General features: G+C 42.1%; 1 protein-coding gene across 1 annotated transcript in view; it reads left to right on the forward strand.

The window, feature by feature from the left end:
- Positions 1 to 1,420: 1,420 nt before the first annotated feature.
- Positions 1,421 to 22,145, forward strand: part of GALNT18 (polypeptide N-acetylgalactosaminyltransferase 18) — a 1,871,693-nt gene continuing 1,850,968 nt past the window's right edge. The window contains exon 1 of the mRNA XM_078680939.1: positions 1,421 to 2,045. Coding sequence (XP_078537065.1) covers positions 1,811 to 2,045 — 235 coding nt within the window. The 5' untranslated portion in view covers positions 1,421 to 1,810. The remainder of the gene's footprint in view (positions 2,046 to 22,145) is intronic.

Here is a 22,145-nt window from a genome sequence, read left to right on the forward strand (position 1 = left end):
ATTCTCACACCCACCCTCCAACCAGTCTTCTTTCTTCATCTGCTGGGCTGCATTCCTACCATATTCAACACCTTTGCAGTTCTGCTGCTCTAACACTAAACAGAGTGCTCAGGACAGATTGCATCCTGATAGGTTTGCAGGTCAAGATCAGATGAGCATATGAAGTTCTTGTATCACAAAAATTCTAATTTGAAAAACAAGCATTTGCGATGCTACCAGGTCTGGCTTGTGAAAGAAAGTGCCTTTTGTGTCATTGGTGGATTTAGGCACTCAATAAGCCAGCATATATGCACTCTGTCACACATCTTTATACTCATGTATCCATTTACACATTCACTTACTCATTGGGGCATTCACCCTCTGACACAATCAGAATAAAACACACACAAAGTCAACAACATATGCAAGATAAATTAAAAGAATTCAAGCTGCAAAAAAGAAAGCATGTTGCTGTCTAAACACACACATGCTTGCAATAGTAACACTAAACATGGCAATGTGTGTCCATCTTGCAGTGATATCGAGCGCAGTGTATCTTGGTTTTAACCATCGGTCATGACTGCCATGTGTGGCAAGGTGCGGCATCTCCTCCATCACTGGGCGACATTCAGCAGCTTTGGTGATGGGGCCCAGGGGCGGGCCAGGACAAATAGAGCCTGGGCCCGATACCGCATCACCACACCCTGTCCAGACTAGTCACCAGTATTCAATTTAGTGCGTTGTGCTAGACATGCAAGGGCCTTATCACACTGTGCATGCATGGTGTGTACAGACAGAGCCTAACATGCGAACCAACGCATTTCTTCACTCTCAATCTTCAAAGCGCGTGTTTGTTAAAAAACTATGCGTGAGTGTGGTTTCGTATTCACACACTGCCAAAAACACATAGCTCTCGTGTCGTTTAGGTCTCTGTTGCACGCTTAAGACACGTGTGCATCTTAGGCAGTTGTGCCAAAAGAGAACACAACAATACCTTTGCACGTGAACATGTAAAGTATAGCCATGCGTAGCTTGGATACTGATGTCTCTGATTGTGATAAAGTACACACCCCTCGCACCTTATTTGCACTTTACCTCAACTAAGATTGTGTTGAGTATATTTTGATCGTGAATGAGTGGGGGGTTTCCAAAGTGCATAGCGAAAAAAGTGAAAAATTGAAGTGAGATCTAAAAAAAAAGCGGTATTTGTACAAGATGCAGCTTGACAGACTCAGATGCCACAGCACCACTGCACATATCACACCTCCTGCCATGCATGACGTGTGCACTAGAATCCCTGCTCAGACATGCACTCTCAGACATGCCACATGCTGTACATGCCTCGAGCCGAGAAACCCCACGCCTCTCGCCTCTGTGGTTGGCCAGGCTGCGCCGTGAACACAGCCACTGCAGTCAGGCCCTCATTGGGCCGTAGAGCTGTCAGTTGAAGTCGGTGCAGCCCGCCCGGTTTCCCTGAAAGCTGCTATTGCCGTGGACGTGATTATCACCGTGGCTAGCTGCATTGGGAAGCCGCGCAAGCTGGCAAACTAAGTTAACAACACTTGAGCACTTGGCTGCCAGCTTGTTTCCTCTGGCTTGACAGGAACCTGCTCTCATGAAGCAGTCAGCCGTGCAGTGTGCTTCCTTTCATTCCACGGTTCGGGCTAATGCCGAGCTGTAGCTGCCAGGATCCGAGAGCGGGCAGAGAGGTATTTTAGTCGGTGGAATGTTAGCGCTTTGAATGGAAATGTGCTGACCGGGAAGGGTTGGTATATTTAGCGCCTTTGATTTTGGATTACGGGTTTTTGGAGCTATATGGAGGGATATCAGAATGGTCTGCACCAGGAAAACCAAAACTTTGGTGTCCACTTGTGTGATCCTCAGTGGCATGACTAACATCATCTGCCTGCTGTACGTGGGCTGGGTCACCAACTACATTGCCAGCGTCTATGTGAAAGTGCAGGAGCCGGTCCCGGAGAAAAAGTTGGAAGAGGACAAGGGGGAAACTTTGAGGATTATTGAGCGCCTGGACCGCTTGGAGAGCGTCATCAATCAGCACATACAAGGTAGAGTGGCGCCGCGTGCCTGGCTCCGGCTCGCTGTCCGCATGGGTGCCTGGGGGCTTACGCTGCTGTGCAGGGAAAGCCCCCGGACAGGTGGGCTCTGGCAGTAGTGCGCGCACGGACAGTTGAAGGGTTGCGGTGAAAGGTGCTAGCGGCGAGCATGGAAGGGGAGGGGCCGTGGCTGGTGTAAATATAGCAGATGGCTCGCTGAGTCTCTCCTGTGCAAGCAGCAGTCGGGGGTCACACTCTCTTTAGTTGTAGATAATATGATTGGTGGTTTGGAAATATGACATTGCACGTGTTTCGCATTCTGGGCACTTCTCGTGTTGGTGAAGTGATGTTGTGTGAAATTCATATCTCTCTGATAGTGTGAAGGGAAGTCGATTCCGCGTGCAAGGGGATAGGTTATTGGAATTTCAGGGAAAGGAACAGAACACTTGCACATGCATTTTTGGAGGGGATACTGATATTTCAGATTTCAGCATTCACGCTGCCGTGACCTTGTTTAAAAATATCCATTCATTACGGGAACTATTATTATTTTTTGTAAACGTGAATTATTATTATTTTTTGTAAACATTTTTGGTGCCCGGTCAATAAACCGGGCTCCTCTCTCCAGTTTGCTTCTGTCAAAATAACGTGACAGTGAATTTCACATACAATGATGCGCCCGGTGCGCGTGGTCCTTCCAGCCGTCTTCCCTGCCTTCCTCTTTGCTTTTCTAACTCCCACGTCTAAGTCTGCCTCTCGCTCGTTCTGTGTTTGAAAATATTCCACTCAGCCTCCCCCGCCTTTATGTTGGCTACGCCAGGCTGCTTTATTTGCATGCGGAATATGAACACAGTGCACACGTAACGAGGTGACTGTGGCGTCACGCACAATGATTCTCCCTGTCCCCCCACCCCTCACCTGCAGAATGTAATGAGGGTCCCCATCTCCATATCTCACAGATATTAATTGTCCACGGGCTGAATGGGGGCACCCTTAAAATGTTGTAAATGTTGTATGCCCCCTGAAGGGTCACCCATCCCCCCCCCCACCCTGTTCTTCAGGGCCACGCGTTACGCCCCTACTAGGTGAGCGTGTCCCTGAGGGTCTAAATGAGCTTCTGTTGTTTCTAGATGCTAAAAAAAATACCTCCACGAGGCGCGAAGATGCTGCACGTGAAACATACTTGGCATAGCAGTATCTGGTCAACCCCACAGACCACCTGCCCGCGCGCACGCCTCTCTAATGCCTTCCCAGCTTTCCTTTTCATTCCGACCTCGGTGATATTTGACTCTATAGTTTCAACTTTTGGCACGCGGATGCACTGTGCACTCTGATTGCTTGCTTCACTGGTTTTATGATTGGATCGAGTCCTTCTTCAGCTGTTTTCTCACATGGATGTGGTTGCATGGCATAACTAACATTTGCAGCAAGAGAAGTTAAGTTAGCGTGGTTGGTGGACCACACTGCACCACGCGCCGCTGAAATTAAAGACATCAATTTGAAGAAAAATTGAAATTTTATTTGGGTATGCATTTATGAGTACAATTTACACAACATTTCCTACGAGAATTTACTAAACACATTAGATGACTGCTTACTTTGCACTGGAGCTCTCTTTTTCATGTTTATTAAACCCTTGAAATTGCTCCCGGCTCTGCTTTGCAACACAATACATTTTCCCATTATGGGACTTTTGTCCAGCTCAATTTAATGCATTGCTTTTCATTGCCCGAGGCCCTCAAATTGCACTCATAAAAAGATGATTGCAAAGGTATTTGAATAAATGCTTTTAACGCAGTTTGTTTTTTATTCAAAGTATTTTATGGAATCTAATGTAGACAGATGCTCTGGTTATGGGCACCGAAGGAGCCTGCGCTGCAGACAGGAAGGGAAGGATGGATCCTGCGAAGCGCAGAGCCAAAGATTCAGATCCAGGGCAGATCAAGGGGGATTCGACTTAGCCGTATTGACCAAAAGTGGTGATTGAGGTTTCCTAGTGTCCCGGAAGGGCATTCCAGAGCTGGAAACCATATTTCGAGATGGTTTGGCCACCCAGGCACTAAATTCGTAAAAGAAACTGCTAAATGTAACAGATGCCTGCAATTCAGTGGTTTGTAAGGTAGAAAAGTGGAGACAAGTCAGTGGTTTGTAAGGTAGAAAAGTGGAGACAGTATTGTTAAGTTATTGTGTTTGTGTGTATATATTAAAGTCCCGAATACTAAGTGTCAAAAAAGGGTAGACAGAGCTGATGCGACCTGCTTTTTAGTGCAGAAATGAGGATGGTCCTGGAATTTGAACATATGAGTTTGCATGTTAAGAGTAGTTGCATAAAGTTGCAGAAGCGCCAAGAAACCTATCAGGTGAACGTTGCGCTATACAAATATTTTTAACATAACATAAAGTAAAAGTACACCTTATCCAATGCACACTCAGATGTGTGCACCTAGGTGATGGCTTGCATGACTTATGCTCCCAACATGGGCAGGGTCAGGCTGGAACAGAAAATAGGCCCGGGCAACAAAATTAAAGTGACCCCCTCTCCCTATTAGTGAAATACATAACTAAAAAAGTTGCCCATGTTTGAAGAAGCTTTGAACCTGTAAAGACACGCTGTATGAGTGCTTTGCAAGGTATATCAAACTGCATGGATTTGAGATTGCTACAAGCAATGTTTATTTTAAAATCATATAAATCAACAGTAAAAACCGGCTCAACAAACCATAAAACAGGCCACAAACAGCCCAAAAAAGGCTCTCATACTGATCTGTCAGACCAGCCCTTTGGGCATTGCTTGATTGTCCTGTAAACCAGCTCAAGACTGGACATGTGTCTGTGTTTAATGCCTCATGTTTGGCTGTGGATGTCACCTTGTGTGCGCTGAAGGGTGATGCAATAGATTTGTTGGATTTTCAAGATGCAAACGGATATTTTATTGTACAAAACGCTGAATGTCCTTGAATCATTTAGCCCACAGCTTAAAATCTCTAGGAGTGCAAGGTATGGACCTTTGCAGCCACGGTCAGCTGTGCTCATGGCTGTTTTATAATGCATTCGTTTATTAGATGCTTCCATTTATTGTTGGCAGTTCCATGCCACCATCATGTTATAACTAGGAGAAGCTGAGACTATATGAACATATTTCCACCCACACAAAGTAAGCTCATCTAAACTGCACTGTGTTCTTATTTACTCCTTAGAAACTCCAGGTGCACTCCTAGAATCGAATCCAGGTCTGCCAGCCAGGTGCTCGCATCATACACTGACAAGTTAGTGGGGTGAATTGTAATCCATGGTTTTGTCTTCAGAGGAGAACCCTACGAGAAGTAGCTCACAGAACCAAGAGGGAAATCACAATAATCTTTTGGAAGAAGCCCACCACAGATGTCCACATATTGCTGTGATGACAATACTGAGCATCATCTGTCATTAACACACCCAGCGAATTTGACAAAACCAGCAGCTCTCACTTTATCTGTGAGTGGCCCTTCCCCATAGCCCAGGTCCTTCCTTTATGCTGACACTTTGAATCTCCTGCTTTTAACAATATGCTTTGTGTTTTCTTTATGGCTCTGCCTTCTCAATACTTGTTTGAATTCGCAGCCGGCATGACTCGCGGGTAGAGGGGGGGTGAGGGTGGGGGGGGTCATGCATGGAAAGAGGAAGGTTTAAATAAAATTTAAATTACAAAAAATAAACGTTAACTTACCTTTGACGGCCTGGTCCTGCATCGTGTCTGCTCCTCTCCCTCCCCGAAGCCAATCGCAACGCTGCAATTGCAGCATTGTGATTGGTTGGGACGCTGACCAGCCATGGCGTCCATGGGGAGGCCGAGTCTATGGGAGAAAAGTCTGAGTGCTCATGACTGGTTTTGTCGGCCCAGAGGGCTGACCAAACAGTCAGTGCCCTCAGCAGTGCCTAAGTCACTCCTCCCCTGCCCTAGAGCAGGACTGCCCACCCTCCCTCCACCAACCAAACACTTCTGTTTTCTCGCAGTACGAGAAGCAGAAACATAAAATGGTATTTATAATACCATTTTATGTTTCTGCTTCTCGCACTGTGAGAAAGCAGTAGGCGACGTTCCTCTGCCCACATGGAGGAGCCACCCTAGGCGACGTTCCTCTGCCCACATGGAGGAGCCACCCTTGCTGTTTTGGTTGAAACAAATAGAGAGGGAGTACTTAAGCTTAAGTGCAGTTATCAACATGTCTTTGTTTGAGCATAAATAGAAGCAAGAATCCTGATCTCCTCTGTGTGTGGGATATTTTGTCTTGTGCATCCGAGCCCCTGTTGTCGTCTTTAACATTTTTTTTGAGGAGTTGAACGTTAAAAGACCTATCATTAGAATTTCTTTTCTATGGAAACAAAACACGTACAATCCTGCTAATGCTGCCCTGTTCACAATTTTATTTAAACTACACGGTATAGACAAAAAGTGTAGTGTGCCTATTCTTTTTGTAAACATGGTCTAGGACCCTTTGCCGTCACTTGGAAAATGCCTCTCTTGATAGGTCCTTACAAATGACTTAAGGCCACTATAGATGTGGGACTCCCAACTACATTTTGAGCATGTAATCTAAATACCTCAGGGTATTTGAACAAACAAAAAGGTGATGAAAGAATGCTTGAATTAATCTCAGCCACTGGTGATCACTCTGGGCTTCATTCCAGGGTATACTTTTGGCCCATTGTCCTACTCTACACAGAGACCAGTCTTAAACAAATTAGTCTTGGTCCTGCTGCAATAAGAACAGTTCAGCCCAAATTGTTGTCACAGATGGAAACACAGGCAACCATTTCAGCCCTCGGTCAGGATGTGTTGTGTTCCTTTGAATATTCTGAGGCATTTTGATTATTTTCTCAGATTGCAAGTCCAGACTGTGACACAGTATTTTGTAACATATGAACATTGTTACAGAATGTGTTTGTTTGTTGTCTCTTGTGTGTTAATATTGCTATCACTTTGTCATAAATATACACATTAATATAGATTGAATGCTCATTCAAAAGTGGGAATTGAAATACCAGATCTGATGTCATTTTAGCAATGTTCATCTGGTAAGGTTAAGCCCACAAATCTTTTTGAACTTGATATTTTGTAACACATTATTACATTGTTGTAGGATGTGTTTGGTGTCTCTTGTGTGTTAAAATCACTATCAGTTCATCATAAATTTGCAGATGAATATAGATTGAATACCCTTTCAAAGGTGGGAATTGAAAAGCGTGATATAATGTCATTTTAGCACTGTGCAACTAGTTGGGGTAAGCCTACAAATCTTATGCTGTCATCTGTCTTTCTTCTATGATCATTCGTACTAGGAGTCAGGGATATTGAGATGATGAGACGTTGTGATGAAGGATGCTGGGAAACTGTGGTAGAGAGAACTTGGGGCACTTGGAATGTGGAACACCGAGAAGCTGTAGCTCCGGGGTGCTGGAACACTGGGATATTATGACTCTGGTATGCTGGATTATTGGTTGAAGCAATTCTTTCATGATAGTAGTTTACAAGTAAACTGATGGCCTTCTATAGCCCCTGCCCAAAAACTTCGATTTACTGCTATTGCCAATTAATGTTTATTTATTTCCATTAACTGATTTTCTACAGACGTTTGCTCTCCAGTTCTACATGTAGGGTATCAACTCTCAGTATGTAGAAGGCCAAAGAACTGAACTAGCTTACCGTATTGATTTTGCAACACCAGCAGCTGAGTACCAGAACTGGTAGTGCTTGAAGGAGAAAAAGTCACCAGAAGTATGGACCAGCAGCCCACCAAGGAAGTCATTCAAGCCATCATGCCCGGTATCGGAGATGCTGTCCTTCACCTGCAAGAACTAAGGGGTCCCTTCACAACATCTGCTGTTGATGAAGCCTCATCTCTACATACAGTTTTAGTCGTAGGACTCTCAGCAGCACAGCTCTCGGTTAAAACACAGCTGCACTACTGCAGTGTTTTCAACTCTGTGCTGCAGAGGAGTGCCGCCACACCTCCTTGATAGGCAGACATTGGGATCCATCCTAGGGGGATGTGTATGTCCTATTCAGCAGTGTGGTGGGTGCAGGTCGCTCTCCCTAGTTTATGCATTCTATCATCTCTCATCAGACCAATGCCTACAAAACAATTTAAAAGAAACGCATGAGTGCAAGTTTTTCTTCCTTCAAATTAGCCATTTATCAGCCTATACGCTTATCTCATCTGCAGCAGAGGTGGTCCGTATATGTAATGCAAGATATCGCATGTCGGTAACTTGCATTAATTGGCCACCTGCTCAGATGTGGCTCTTCAGCCAATTGTTCTCTTGAGCCTTTAACTCCATCTCACACGTGTTCTCACATCTCCATTTCTTTTAATTTCCTCTCCCTTCACTTTGTCAGTGGGATGCCTTTTCTATAATGTGGTACAGGGAGCTTTTGTTCATGGCAGGGTTTTAACTCTCTGACCTGTCTACCAATGTCCCCTCTGTTCTCAGTGTCTTGACACTGCCTGGAAGGTGCTTTTAATTTAATCTCAGTTCAGCACACAACTGCATTACACGCCACTATATAAAACAATGTCACTGTAGCAATGTTTATTTTAATACAAGCTTATGCCAGAAATTTAAATGAAAAAAAAACATGCAGCCACTTAAACCTGGCTGCTATATGCTTGTTACAATTAAAAACATTGAGGTGGCCATTTTACTAAAGTTTTCATAAATAAAATGTCTCAATTGTGCCATGTGTTATATTATTATCAACATGGAAGGAATAGATCCCCACCAAACCACGAACTCAAATTGCAGACAATATTACAGTGTCACTTAATTACAAAAAATGTTTAAAAGGCGAAAATACATCACCATCTAACTGGGTACCCAAGTGGAGGTACAATACATGGACAAAATATAAAGGTTATGTAGAAACAAATAAAATAAGGCCCACTTTGAATCTGATTTGTCACTGTAGAAAAAGGAACTTTTTAGGCGGATGTGAACAATGCACATAGGGTTTGTGCAGTCATTGCAGTAAGGGAGCCAGTGGATAACGTGGTGTGACCCATTGTCCTATTCATTATGCTGCAGGAGAGTTCGAGGAAAATGCACATGTATGGATGTTTTGAAAGAAAACAACAGTCTGGCAAGACAATTTAAGCTATCTCAAAAGTCAAACCTAAAAAAGCATATTCGTGATTTTGCTAAGAAGGCCAGTCGATGGGGTAGGGGTCCTTATAGCAAAAGGAGATTGGAAGAAAAGCTTGATTATTTTCTATAGGTTTACACATGGGTCTTATCAGGGGCTAGGGAGGAACTGATTCAGCCACAGAGCAATAGAGCAGCTCTTTAAGGATGGAAGGAAAGGGGTTTAATCACATCGAAAATACTTCTCACTGCCAACTGTTATGATGCGTAATAAGCTTGTTGCAAACATGCGTCTTGTATCATTTTTCCATTCTTTACAAGTAAGGTTCTTCAGCCTGCAGAGGAGCATGGCAGTGGAAAGGAGGCGAGGCCTTGGCTGGGTCAAGATGCCCTCCTCTCTCTTCAACATTTATATATAGCATATTACCCTTTTTGGATCTGCAGAAATGGTTTATCTCAATATATTTGTTCATGTGTTTAAGTTATAAAGAACCAGAAACAAAGAAGAAAGGGGTAAATCGTTGCATTTGATAAAATACCATTAACTAGGTCTTGTGAGCATAGGTTGAGTTGTTTCCTCTGAAAATTGATTGTTGGATATAATCTGAGACTCAGTAAGCTGTGATTTCTCTGGTTACACTATATTATTGTAATACCAATGCACCATGTGCTGTAGTAATTAATCTGTGGCAGATGTACGTATATTGTTGTAGTTGTTCCAAATATCATGCTTCATTGGACCACAAGGTTCCAATTCTGCAAGGAATCCACATCCACACAGAGCGCCCTTGCCGGTTTAGGGGCGCATCTCCCAAATATACATGCTAATCCAATTTCGCATCCATGAATTAGGAAACATACTGGCACTCCAGAATTCCAAGTACAGCAATGTTTATTTCAGCATGCAACGCCTTTCGGCACTTAGCATTTGTCAAGTGACGTGCCCAATCACCCCGACACAAATATTCCTGCCGCATAAACACAGATAATATAATTCACTCATTCAACTGCCAGTCACTCTAGAGTACTCGAAACTGTTTAAAAATCGTATCAAAATTCATAAAAAACATTCACTTCTATTATAATGGCTACTACATTGTCTTTATGACCTTACACTGGCGTTAATTCATATAAGTTGTTTGACAATTGTACAACCATATAACATTTCAGAATTCGATGACTATCCTCATAGGAGTGACTGTTGGTTCCTAATTGGTGAATGAGATTGGCCATCAGATTGGAAGAGGCTGCTGCGCCCTGGACTAGATTAGGCATCAAGGACTCTTGTATTTTATGGTAGACATTTGCCACTCACAACTAATTCAGTTTTGCTGAGAACACAGTACTCACATGTAAGCGAAACACAGCGCAAACCTTTTATCAAAATAAACCTTAATCGGTATTACAAACAAAATAGGGTATTTTATGGAAAAAAGAGTTGCTTTTAAATCTAACGAGTTTGCGAATATTCTTGAGGTTCCTAATATCCAACTACTGAAGTTATGATTCTCGCCATCCTGTCTGCCTTTCCCAGGAGCTAACTTAATTATTCCAGAACTGTAAAGTGCTTGATTGATTTGCAAATACTGTTCTGCCCTAACTCCATGCTTTCGATTCTAGACATGCATGTGATGTGCAGGTCGTGACCTGCATGTGGTGTGCTGTGTGTGACCTGTAAATGGAAACTCCGCTTAAAAAGCGAGAATACATATGCAGTTGAAATTAACATATGTTATGCCTAACTGGTCTCAGTGATCTATAGCTATATATTGATAATTCTTCGAGGGTAGGGCATGGTCCTCTGAGGGTAGTAAGTTGATTAAGATCCTGCTCTAATAGTCAATACAAAACCGATAATTTACTGTGCAATAAAAATAACTGTCAAATAGGGAATTAAAACAGAGTATTTAGTTCTCCCACTGGGGCTTTCGTTTTAAGGTAGGAGGTGTATTTCCTTCCTAGGACCTCTGCTGCCACTCTTGCTAATGGCCCGGTTCTTACAGATTGATTACACTATTTGTAAGAATAACATCAACTAGAAATTACGTAAGAAGACACGCCCACATATACACACATTGAGAACAGATAATTGTGAAACCAAGTTACTCGAGCCTATTTCTTTATTTCTTTGCCTTCCATCTCAAAATGACCTTTACTTAGGCCCACATTGTGAATTGGGTGGGCACATTGATGCAGTATGTCGATTGTCCTCAGCGTGAATTGGGACTACAGCAGCTGATTCTTAAAGTAATACCCTATTTTTGGCCCTTTTCCAACCTGGTGAGAGTGTGTCGGGCAGGTCCCAGATCTCTGTAGTGTGTCTATGGAGGGAGCGCATGTTGAGGAGGATGCACTTCGGGGCTTCTGTGGTGCGGTAGTCCGGTGTGGGTTCAGCAGTCGTGATGGGCTGTTGATGGGGAAGGATTGTCAGCAGTGTCGGCAGGAGAACTGGCCATGGGTGTTGTTTGACGTCGATCTCTGGCAGTTGTTGTCTCTTCTGGGGTTGAGTGCGAGAAGGGGAGCTGTGTCATAGCGGTGGATGGCAGGAGAAACAGGGTCTCTGGTGCTGGCCGTAGTCGGGTCCCGGACGGGCGCAGACGGGCTTGCCTTTGGCACACCTTTGGTGTGACAGTGGTGCGTCCACTGCACGCGGCCGCCATTAAGTAGGGGAGGGGAGCGCAGTTGGGAGATGGGAAGCGCGAACCGGCAGGGGGGAGTGGCCGTGGTGTCAGCAGCGGCGGGAAGGAGAGCAGAGAGGAGACAGAAAACAGGCACGAGGGGAACAGAGTAGACAGAAAAAGGCACAGACAGACATGGGCACAAAGCAGAAAAAGGCACAGAGATAGACACAGGCACAAAAAACAGAAAAAGGCTCAGAGACAGACACAGGCACAAAATATACATAAACAACAAAGTGGCACAGATACAGACAGACACACAAAAGAGACAGAGACAACAAAGTGGCACAAGGCCAGAACCAGACAACAGTGGCCAGCAGACCTGAGCGGTGGCACTTAGGAGCGGATAGCAGGTTCTACCTGATGAATGTTCACAGGGTGTTGGGGAATCAAGAGTGTGGCAGTCCTGAATTTTGACCAGTTTCTGGGCCAATCAAAAGTTACACTACACTTGGAATGTGGGCCTCGGAGTCTAGCTTTAGCCCAGCTCGAAGATTAAATAAAAATGGCAACTTCTATGTAACCTGATTGGACCCATCCATCTATCCTTTTCACTCTCACTTTTTTATTATGTATCTCTTTGATCCTCTGGAAGCTGTTATGGTGCCATCACATCAGGTGTTCAGAACCTGCTCTGCCTTAGCAACACCACTTTTTTCCTGTTTGTAATAGTGAAAAACAACCAGGAACCTTTATTTATCTCTGAGGATCACTCCCATTCTTTGAGGCAGTGGTGTCCTTTCTTTCTCAGAGTCATGTCTCTTTCACAAAGTAGAGGTTTAATATTGAACAATTCTTTTCCTAAATTGAAAACGTAATTGCTGTGCATTCACTTTGCTTCTGCACTTAATTGTGTCTGGTTTTGGCTTCATCGTGGTTTAGTCAGTTCGGTCTGCACCTTCAGATATACATTCCAGCAACCTCAGCTGCAAATGAGGGTGCTCCAGACAGAGCACATGGAAATAGACATCAGACCCGAAGGGCTAACTCTTATAATGTATGTAGTCTATGTTCTTGCATTTGGCAGGCCTTTTTCAGAGACATTTTGTGTGTGTTTTGCCCTCAAACATCTCCCAAAAGAGTATCTGACTCACATTCGTCTTTCATGGCATTGTGAGGTGAGAATGAAGCACCATGCTGACAGTTAAGCAAAAGGCATTCCTATCCCAAAGGGGGTCAACAATAAGATTTCATCACCTGAGCAGAAGGGAGCCTGTAAATGAGAGGCTCATATAACTACTCTTCCTCACACCACTCTGCTTGCGGAAGATCACAATCAATTGTATCAATCAAGCCAGCAGTAGATGAAGGATTCTTTTGATTCCCATTGTTTTTGTTGGACTGTGACTGCTGGTCTCATCTTTCAGTAGTCTCCTGTCACTCAGCAGCAGAGGAAGAGGGGTTAGAGCATCTATAGGTAGGCTGTTGACATGGACGTCAATTCACCGAAATGCCAGGGGTAGCGAGTGACATCACAAGCCCTTTGACCTCCACTTTCACTCACACACACATACTTACAAATTCACACCTATACACTTTCTTACACATAAACACACTCTCACCTGCCGCCGTGGAAGGGCATATTCCAGCATATTGCACTCCATTTTCATTACACCATTAGTGAATAATATAATTGATGTATTCACTATTAGTGTGATAAAAATTGACAGAAAATAAAGAGAGTGGAGTCCCAGCTGCCCCGGCGTTCCTGGCACAGAATTTGCCATCTCTGAGGCCAGGGGTCGCAAAGGCTGTGCTCGGGGTAGCAAAGGGCTAGCCTCGACCCCCAAAATGACTTCCCTGGCTGCTGACCACACGCACTTGCCCGAGGATATCTTGCTTACTGACACATTTTTTTAGAAGCCCATGAATTTGACTGCTGTGCCTCAAACTTCCGAATTGTGTGTGTGTGTTTGCGGAATAATGTAATTACAAACAGGACTTGCCAAAAGATAAGGAAGGTGCATTTCAGACTGAACTAAAAGATAAAAGCTCTTGCACTGATGATTACATTAAAGTCTTTGATGTAGAACATTACCGTCTTTGAGCCAGGTCAGATGGGTGCTGCTAATCCCAAACAAAACAAGTTTATCTGCTTGTAGCCTACCTGTGCCTCTTAAACCCGTAAAGACAAGATGGCACCTTGGAACAGCGCATGTGAAATTGAAAATGATTGGCAACTTTAAGTCTGGAAACTCCAAGCTTAATTTGGAATACGTTTCTTGCTGCACAAAAACACTCACGTATGCATGCATGCAAACACACACACACACACACTCTCTGTATTTCTCTCTCTCCTACACTTACACCAGCCTTTTTGAGCCTGCAATTGTTTCCATCTCAAAAGGACTATAATGATCACCATTGCCATGTCTGGACAAAGATTATGTTATGAAGCACCCTGAAACCGACCCAAATCTACGTGCAGGAAGGAGCTTTTACTTCTTTCATATCCCATTTTTATTGAGCCAAAAATAACAGCAAAGACGGCTTTGTTTACAGCCGTTCATCACTTTAGGCAGCCAAACGCCACCAAAGAAAAGTTAGCACCTTATCACTCTCACAGCTTTCCATTCTCTGATGTCTCTTAAACTTTACCAAAAACAAACAGACCCTCCCCACCTCGTGTTGATATGACTTGCAATCTTAGCTCATCCTCTCAGCACATTTGTGTCTGACAAAGGGTCCTAAAGACTGAGTATACATACATATTTTACAAAAATATATAATTTTAGTTGGTTCATTCGAAGGCATCATTACTTCCCTGGCAGTTACTGGTTGTTATGTGTAGACCGCTTCCCCCTTTGTTCCCTGGGAGCTTGGAACCCTTGGTCTCAGAGGTAAAGAAGGCTGCATCAGCGGAAAGAGCTCTGTGTGCCTTCTGGGGTCTCTCGTCCGTGCCCCCTTCTTGGCCCTTCTCCAGCAGGCCCAAAGGAATTAGAAGGAGCCAACCACGTGATGTCATCAGGTGTCCACTACGGCCGATATTTTTGGTGAATTGTCTATAAAAGACACGCAAACGAATCCACCCAAGAGACTCTGAGGCAGGTGAAAAATAGCATCAATGATCATTGTGGAATTTCCTAGAATCACATTTATATGTTTGTGGTAAAATATCACTGAAACAAAAGGGAATTGTCATCTCTGCATCACTGTCCCCTCAACCATCGAGTTCAGTCTAGAATAAAATAGCACGTAGACCAGTGTGCCTAATATTCTTTGAGTTACTTCATCTGGGTAAATGTATCCTCCTCAAACCCAGGATGCACGCCTTGATTTTTTTTCATGGTACAACTTACTTAATTTCCCTGGCAGACTGCTGTGTGATTTTTGTGCATTTTATACAAGTAGAGATTTAATTATAAGTTGTCATTTTTACCACAGTTTGCAAAATATAGCGCAGGATGCTGTAAAAGGAAAGGATGTTTTGTTTTCTGTTATTCCTAAGGTACTTTTATGATTCTGAAAGAGATATTTTTAAAGAATTCTCTTCTGTATACTTGTGTACCACGGAAACACTTCATATAGAAGACGTATTCCGCACTGAAAAGTACTGCGCATTTCCGGGACCAGCCCTCCTTTAGACGGACTCGAATGACATAGCAGAATATAATTCATTACCTTGGAGAAAGTAAGGCGATAACTGCTGCACGGAGCAATGCTTGAGCTGTTTAAGTGCCTAACATGTTCCGACAAATGCTGACAGGACGGGAAGCGCGGAGCCTCGTCGGGGTCACGTCCTTTCGGGTCTCCTCCAATTGCCAGAGAGCTGGAGCTGAACCGACTCTCTCCCCCGAGGGAGCTGCCCTGATATATCATTTTAATTTGCTTCTTGATTGAATGATTTAATTAGGCAGCATCTGCGAACCTCCGGGAATTACGAGCTGCTGTTATGAGATATATTATAACCACATGCATTTAAACATGAAAAGTCATTACAGAAAGTAAAGATTCAGGTGTGCATTGTCAATTTTCCGCACTTTTATTTTTTCAACTCCTAAAAGTATATGTATGAGAAGCGAGATTCTATTGAGCCCACATGTAAGCATGCAATTATTTCTTTGAAACCACTAGAGCCGGGCCTTTTAGAATTTTCATTATCTCTATATTTACATTTCACTAAATTGTGTTTGAATGAGCAAGAACATTTGCATGTGCGAGTCACAACTTCTAAAAGGAAAATACCCAAGTACCATGGGAATCACGGCTTCTAGGCTGTTCACCTATTTGCTGGATGTAATGTATTTATTTATTTGTCATTTTCATTTAGTAGAGAGAAGAACCGATGGGAGATAGAGAGGTTTACATAAGCCTAGTACCTTAAAAATAGCGGAGGGTGTGATTTATTAAATGAAATAATATTAAAATGAAAAATGTATGTATAGTAATAAACACATACAGTGATGGTATGCAGTAAAAAAAAAAATATCAGACACAACAAAGGTGCATGGAATAATCATCTTAAAAGTATCCCAATGAACCAGACATTGACCACACTCATTATGGTGAGGCAGGAATTTTCTGATCTTCGTAGTGTTCAAATTCCAAAGTCAAGTGTTCTTCCAGAGAAGGACGCTTAAGATTCATACACTGAGTTATGCAAAGGGAGTATTCTGTTCTGTAAGTAATACAACATAGTATCAGCCCAGCAGCTTTTGTGATTTGTAGCTCTTTACTTTGGCTGCTGTTTGACACCACCAACAGTATTTACTGTGAAAAGCTGTGGTTTTGTTGTGTCTGATAGAAAGTCAGTGATGAGGGCCGAAATGTACAAGTATTTGCTATTCCTGTTCATACAAATAACAAGACAATAAAAAAATGTATATGAATGCAATATTGATTGATCAAAAACACAATAAATAGCTGTTAAACGGAGAGAGAGAGAGAGAGAGAGAGAGAGAGAGAGAGAGAGAGATAATAATGGCGTAGAGAAATAAACTTCATATACTGTGGGCCATGTCTGGAAATTATGGACAGTGTTGCATGTTTGCCAAAATACTACAGGGTTTTTACACGTGACACAATTAACAGAGTAGACATATTTTATACAGTTAGGTCACACCCAGTGTATTTTATTAGGGGCAGTAGAAAAGTTTTTGGGACTTGCGTTCTACTGGAATATGCCAAATTAAACACCTGCACATGCAAGATCATTACAAGTCATTCTGGCAGTTACTATTGGATGCTTTACCTATAATCTCAAATTCCAGCTCCGAGAAAGTCATCTTTACATTTTCATGCTGGGTTGGCTGAGTGCTCGAAGGGTGCATTGACATTCACACGGTTAGGATGTACATTTCTTCCACATTAGGTTAGTCTGTTAGCGTGCCTAGCCGCGGTCACTGCTTGGATGTTCAGAACTAACTTAAGCTCAGGTGTGTTAGGGTTAGACTCCTAGCTGTACATTCCGAGGGGGACCAAACATTACCAGAAAGAAATACTTGGAGCTAAATCTAGGTGTGCGGTTTGATGACAGCCTTTGCCTGTCTTTGAATCCATTTGGTTTATGCGTTTTTCATGGTGTCCCTAGTCTAACAACATTCTCCATATCCATAGCCTTAATTTGGTGTGGTAGTGTAGCTTCAACAGGTGTTGAAAATGGTGCATTACTAACATTCCTCCAGTGGTGGACTGCATCCCATTAAAGCTGGTCACAATTACGTTTTACAGGGTTGTACCTGATGCTGAGATTAATCACAGTTCATGTGTGCACAAGGGGCTCCCAAAACTGACTTTTTTTTAGTATAAATCCTTGTTTTAAATGTCTCCTGTTTCTATGTTTTATTTTGTCAACCTACATGCTGCCATTATATGAATGTAGGTCATAAGGTGTCAAAATTATAGTGTTCTTTTTCACAGTGCCCTGTTGGTATGAATTCAATTAGTCAGCTTTATAAAGAGAGAAATTATTGTCGATTGTAATATGTTTTAAATTGTAGACAGATACAAAATAAGGCATGGGGGCAAGAAAGGGAAAAAACCTTAATTTCATCATTGACTATAAAGATTTCCTGTTTTTTCCTCTTGCTGTAATTTCTTTACATACATTGAGTATAACTTAGTGGGAAGTTTTTAATAATACATTTTATGGCTCCAAAAAATGAAGTTTGCTATGTTTGTCTCAAGGCTACTTGACCTGTAAGGGAGTTCTATGTTCCCCATCTCAAAAATGTAATCTATCCACCTATCATGTAGATAGAGAGGGAAGGAATTACACTGGCTCACACCCCAGCACTTAGTTTGCTCAGATGTATTATGGTAAATGCAGCCCAAGGTAACACATACTTCAGTAAAATACATACTGGAAAAACACATATTGAATATTGTTTCTCTAAGGCCTCCTCGCATGCCATTGGGTTACATGCTTTTTATAACACAATGGGGCGAAAAACATTTTATTCCGTTTCTATCCATTGTTAAGTGTTACAGCAAACAAATGATGGACGGAATGCTGACAATGCAAACATTCTCCCCCAGTCAAAAGATCTGGCTTAAATCTATCGTTCTTTTGCCCACTACGCCACCCCAGTTTGGACCCAGCCATATGCAAATCAGTCTTGACCCTTTGCCCCATGGGAACAGTCCAGACCGCCAGGCCAGGTCCTCCCTGGACTGGAAACAAGCATCCTGGGACCGGTTTGGTGGGGCTGTCAGCTCAAGAACAGTGAATAGGATTCCATGAGGGGTTTTATGAATTATGAGGTTTTTGGCTCAGAGCTGGGTAAAAGTATATTTTCCTGGGATTTTGCCTTGGTGCTAAGTAATCTTGAACTTTAGGAAGAGGCTCTAGCTTCCCTTTCTCCCACACACTTTAAAAGCTTCTTAAAGTGTGCCTCTAGCTCTACTAGTGATCGGAGAGACTTTATGCACTGTATGTTAAAGAAAAGGCTAGTGGGGGTAACTTCATCTTGTCGTCCCAAGGTAGCTCATCAGTATTTGAACTGTAGTTTGGACCATAGCCTCCTCCGCTTTCGGTCACTGTTTCAAATGAACTTACTCCCGCTAAATGAGTTAACAGCAAACTGGTCCTCTTCTTGAAAACCAGGGAAAGAGTTTAACTTGTGTAACTCGGGGATTTAGGATCACAATCATGTGCTCTTAGTTTTTCCCGCCAATGACATTTTTATTTATTTATTTAGTTACATTACACTGGATGGCTGTGAGCCAAAGTTTACTACCCCCTGCCCTGCCCCTCCCCGCCACGTCTCACCGCCCGCGGCACTCCCTCCACAAGCCGCTACTGCACTTAAGGCCAATGTTTTGGGGGAATAATATAAAATCAGCTGAGGTGGCATGTGAGTTGCTTCTTCATCTAAAAAATATAGTAATTTGCACAAAAGTTTTACATTTTTTTAAAGGCTTCATGAATCCATATTAACTTTAATTCAGGAATGCTGTAGCGGTTCAAGAATTTTTTGTTTGTTCAAAATTGGGGTATTTGCACAAAAGTATAAATATCTTAAGGCTTTATGAATTCATACCAGTTTGCATTTAGGTTGATGTTACAGAAAATGAGACTATGTGAACAAATGTTTTGCAAAATATATATATGTCTATTTGCCTGTTCTTTTTTTGTTAATGAGTGGCTTTAATGGGTTTTATATTCATTGTCCTGTTGTGATTTTATGTGGACCTCTTCTGAGTTCCAAAACATAAAGAAAGAAACAAAGAAAGAAAGAAAGAAAGAAAGAATGTATTATTTAATTACCGGTAATGAGACATGTTAATTTTATTAATCCTTTTTTATTTTAAGATAAGCAGACAGCATGGGAATAAAAGAACTACAGTCCTCAATTAGATGTTATAGTGAATGCTGCAGTAATTTGAAACAATGGTAATACTATTACCCCAATTCATTACCACTTTATTTGATGTTTACCAGCAAAGATGAGGAATAATCATCAGCAATGGGGTTATCACTGGTAAATTCCACATCTTTACACTGGTCCTTGTCTCCAAGTACCATTATGGATATACCATGAGGTGTCAGGTGCTGAAAAGTGATAAAATGTATCCAGTAATACTCCTTATTTGTTCATTTGAATACTATTCACTTTAATTATTTATTTGAAAACCATTCACTTTCATTGTCCTCTTTAGCAATACTGTACTTTTATAAATAGGACATTATCTGACAGCAACACAAAAGATTATTTTTACTGTCACCTTACTCTAGCAAAACGTGTCATGTTTTAGATACATTTAAGAAAATACATTGCTAATCACATATATGGGCACATGCATCAACCTATTTAGGAAGTGCAAACGGTGCGAATCGGTAAATTCGGCCGTTTGCGCTTCCTAAATACGTTTTTGGGATGCATTAAACAGAGTTTCAAAATTCGCTATTTTTTGCATTTCCTAAAAATGCGAATGCATTTAAGGAATCGCATTTGTGCGATTCCTTAAATGCAATGCATCATTTTTTTAAAAATTGCAAATTTTGAAATAGGAAGTGCAAATTAACACGAGGTTGACCCTCGTGTTAATTTGCGAAAATCTTTAAAAAAGCAAAAAAATGCATTTTTTAAACTTTCATGTTACAGACACACATGTCCTTAGGACATGTGTGTGTGAAACATGCACTTTAAAATACATTTCAGGGGTGCAGGGGGGATCCTTTGGACTCCCCTCTGCACCCTTGCAATGCATCAACAAATTGCGAGTGCAAAAAAAAAAAATGCAAAACGGCATTGATTCCTATGGGCCTCTAGACCCATAGGAATCAATGTAATGCCATTCCTTAATTGCGATTCGCAATTAAGGAATCGCAATTTCCGAAAATTAAGAAATCCTAAAAACTTTTAGGATTTCTTGATGCATAGGATTTTGCAATTCCTAAATTGCGATTCCTTAATTTTCGCAATTTAGGAAGTGCAAAATCCTACAATGATGCATGTGCCCAATATGATTTGAATTGGCTCCTGGATTCTTATTCTAGTCCAGCATGACTGCACCTTTCTCCATCTTCACATGTTTGTTAGATATCCAGTCACTATGGACAGTGATTCACTGTCCTCTTGGACTACCTCCTCGTTTTTGTAAATACAAGCAGTAGCGTTTAATGGATACAATTAAAATAGTAGAATGTTATCTTCGTTATAGTTTTCAAAACAGTACAAACTAATAGTTTACTGACTGATGGAGCTGAAAAATATTGCATATAAATACTTCTCTTGGGTACAGAATGTGTGTTTAGAAATCAAACCTGTCCTTGAGTCAGAAAAGAGCTTTTGTTCCTCTGGCAGTGTATACCTTTTCATGTGTAGATGTAACCTGAAGAATGTGAGTCAGCAGTTCCCTCGGTGGCACACGTTCTTAGTGCTCGCAGTCTTTGTCTGGCGTGCCTTCATCAGATAGAGTCATGTGACCCGAGCCTGATGCGGTTTCTGCTAGTGAAGAATGTGCCAGTTGAAAGAGACGCATGGTCCATCTCAAATATATTTGTAGTTCCAGCGATGGGGAAAGAAAGAGGTGCGGAGATTTCAACAATGCAAAAGAAACAAAAAAGAGTTACACAGGGCAACAGGTATGAACAACTGACTGTGAATTTTGGAAGGGGGTTTATTAGTAGGGGTAAGTATGCACCTACTACTAGCAATAAGGCCACCAACACATTATAAGGACCAGACAAGGTCAATAATTTATTCCCATCACCAACCCTTTTGTAGCTGGCTTACAAGCAGGCAGGCTTAATTTAGGTGACACTGTGTAAAGCATTAAAAATACCAATGCATTAAATAAGTAAGACATAACACGTTATAAAAATCCACAACCAATTTCTAAAAATAGGAAACATTTTTATGGTTAAAATAACACCAACACAACAAAAACCAAATGGAGATATGAATTTTGAAAGAATTACACTTTCTAGTGCTTAAAAACCAATAGCAGCAAATTGGGACATTTGGTCACACTTGACAGGGACAAAGTTAAAGTTTGAGGCCAACTGCAATGGAACACCGTTTGGATGCACTAAGCAGGAGGCCCCATAAAAATGTTATCTTCAGACTTCGAAACTTTTCTGGCTGAGTTTCTCTCGTGTTTGAGCAAGGCTTCTCTTCAGGATGGGATTTAAGTCGCCGACGGCTGTTTGAATTTGAAAGAGGCGTCAGTGAAATCCTGGAAGTCTTGCGGTCTGGAGCTTTCAGCAGGACAAATCTGAAATGCCATCTTTAACCATTGTCCTGGATGACAAGCTGGGGGACCCTCCCTGTAGGAGAGTAGGGTCTGCAATCCTATGATCACCCAGATTTTTGCTTTTTGCTGCACTGGTTTACGACTTTCCCTGGATGTGGGCCTGCTAATCAGACCC

The sequence above is a fragment of the Lissotriton helveticus genome, chromosome 3_1, assembly GCF_964261635.1.
Source record: "Lissotriton helveticus chromosome 3_1, aLisHel1.1, whole genome shotgun sequence".
In the NCBI taxonomy this organism is placed as follows: Eukaryota; Metazoa; Chordata; class Amphibia; order Caudata; family Salamandridae; genus Lissotriton; species Lissotriton helveticus.